This window comes from Trachymyrmex septentrionalis, unplaced genomic scaffold, assembly GCF_001594115.1.
Source record: "Trachymyrmex septentrionalis isolate Tsep2-gDNA-1 unplaced genomic scaffold, Tsep1.0 scaffold17, whole genome shotgun sequence".
In the NCBI taxonomy this organism is placed as follows: Eukaryota; Metazoa; Arthropoda; class Insecta; order Hymenoptera; family Formicidae; genus Trachymyrmex; species Trachymyrmex septentrionalis.
The window spans coordinates 733,853-735,890 of record NW_017304864.1 but is presented as its reverse complement, the minus strand read 5'-3'; the positions used below and the strand labels follow the sequence as shown (position 1 = coordinate 735,890).

General features: G+C 55.1%; 1 protein-coding gene across 1 annotated transcript; it reads right to left on the bottom strand.

Moving 5' to 3' along the window:
- Nucleotides 1-386: 386 nt before the first annotated feature.
- On the bottom strand, nucleotides 387-1,787 carry LOC108746427 (cAMP-dependent protein kinase catalytic subunit). Its single transcript, XM_018483201.1, has one exon. It carries the CDS (start codon nucleotides 1,607-1,609, stop codon nucleotides 548-550), a length of 1,062 nt encoding a protein of 353 aa, XP_018338703.1. The 5' UTR covers nucleotides 1,610-1,787; the 3' UTR covers nucleotides 387-547.
- Nucleotides 1,788-2,038: the final 251 nt, after the last annotated feature.

Here is a 2,038-nt window from a genome sequence, read left to right as displayed (position 1 = left end):
ACGCCAGCGTGTAAACGTCCCATATATCTCAATCCGTGTCCGCGTTTTCTCTCTTTCCTTTTCTACTTTTTGTCTAGCGAGTTCGGTCGCGAGACGCAACAAAAAAAGACGCGCCAATTGCCACGTGCTCCTTCATATATACTTCTCTCTTCCTCTCTATCTCTCTTTCTCTCCCCCTCGAAAATAACACACCCTCCTGAAAGAGTGTCCTCCTAGTGTATCGCTTACGAGAAACTTTTCCACAAAGAAAAAAAACTTCACTCCGTTTTTCGCCTAGTCAACAGCTTTCATATATTACACGCGGATGCGCGCGCTGACACACACAGATGCACTCTTTTCTCTCTCTCTCTCTCTCTCTCTCTCTCTCTCTCTCTCTCTCTCTCTCGCGCAAAAAAAGCGAATCACCAACGTGACGACGGCGATGACGGCGATGACGGCGAACGATGACGAAGGAGCGCCGTGCCACGTCAGCCCGACGATGAGGCGCGACACGACGTGCGTATCCACCACCTCCGGTTGCGAGCAACTTGCCGACCTGGCGCAGCGTTCAAAACTCGGCGAATTCCTTGGCGCACTTTTCCGTCAGCGAGATCCTCAAGGTCTCCTCCTCGTAATCGTCGAAATTGCTGGTGTCGCCTGGTCCCTTGCAGCGCGGTATGAACGGCGCTTCTATTCGCTTCTGGAAGACGGCTATCCAGTCGGTACTGGCGAACCACTTGTGGCCCTTGATGTCGTTTACGCCCGCCTTGAGGTTGCCGTACCTCTTGGTGAGGTCGACCTGCAGCAGATTGCGCAGTAGATCCTTGAGGTCGGAGCCGAAGTGCGATGGGAAGCGCGGCTTGCCGCTCACGATCTTCTCGTAAATCTGAATCGGCTGATCGGCGAAGAATGGTGGATAGCCGGCGGCCATCTCGTAGACCAGCACGCCCAGTGCCCACCAGTCCACCGCCTTGTTGTAACCCTTGCTGAGAATGATCTCGGGCGCCAGATACTCCGGCGTGCCGCACAGAGTCCACGTTCGTCCCTGCACTCTCTTGGCGAAGCCGAAATCGGTGACCTTGAGGTAGCCCTGCGAGTCGATTAGCAGATTCTCCGGTTTCAGGTCCCGATAGATGAGGTCGAGGTAGTGCAGGTACTCGAACGCGAGGACGATCTGAGCCGCGTAGAAACGCGAGTGCGGCTCGGAGAAGCGGCCGACCTTGCGCAGGTGGCTGAACATCTCGCCACCGGGCACGTATTCCAGCACCATGTACAGGTAAGAGTTGTCCTTGAAGTGAAAACGCAACGATACGAGGAATGGAAAACTGATAGCTTGCAGTATCCTCTTTTCGTTGAGCGTATGCTCGACCTGTTTCAGCTTTACGACCTTTTGCTTATCGAGTATCTTCATGGCGTAGTATTCTTTAGTGGGTTTGTGCTGAACGATCATCACGCGACCGAACGAACCGGTGCCGAGGGTCTTGATACGTTCGAAATCGTCCAAGGCGGCGGTATTGGTCGGATTCTTCTTCCACTTGTCCTCGAACTCCTTCTTCGCTTTATCGAGGAACTCCTTGACGCTCTCGGCGGCGTCGACCTTCTTGTTAGCGGTCGCGGCATTGTTACCCATTTTAGATGCCGCGCTGGTGCCCGTGTCTGCCAAGGCAGCTTCACGGGCAGCTTCACGGGCCTTGTGCCTCAGGTAATCCAGAGGGCTACTACGTCTTCGTCGGCGTGCGTCCGCGTCCGCAGCCGCCGATGAGCCTGCCAGGGCTCCGGTGAGCTCCGGTTTTCTCAGAATTTTTGCTACCTTCTAACACGCGCTGTCGATGCTCCAGACGTCTCTCCCGCGTAACGTAGCGTCCCGCGGGTCACGCGACACGCTTTCGCGCACTGACAATGTTGTTAACGAAGACGGAGAGTCTCTCTCTCTCTCTCTCTCTCTCTCTCCCCGTTCTTCTCCTCGCTTCTAGAAAACGAGCTCCTGGGATCTGATCCTGGTCTTCGGGGGAGAACTCCGCGCGCGCGGATACTTTTTTTTTATACACGGAGTGGACAC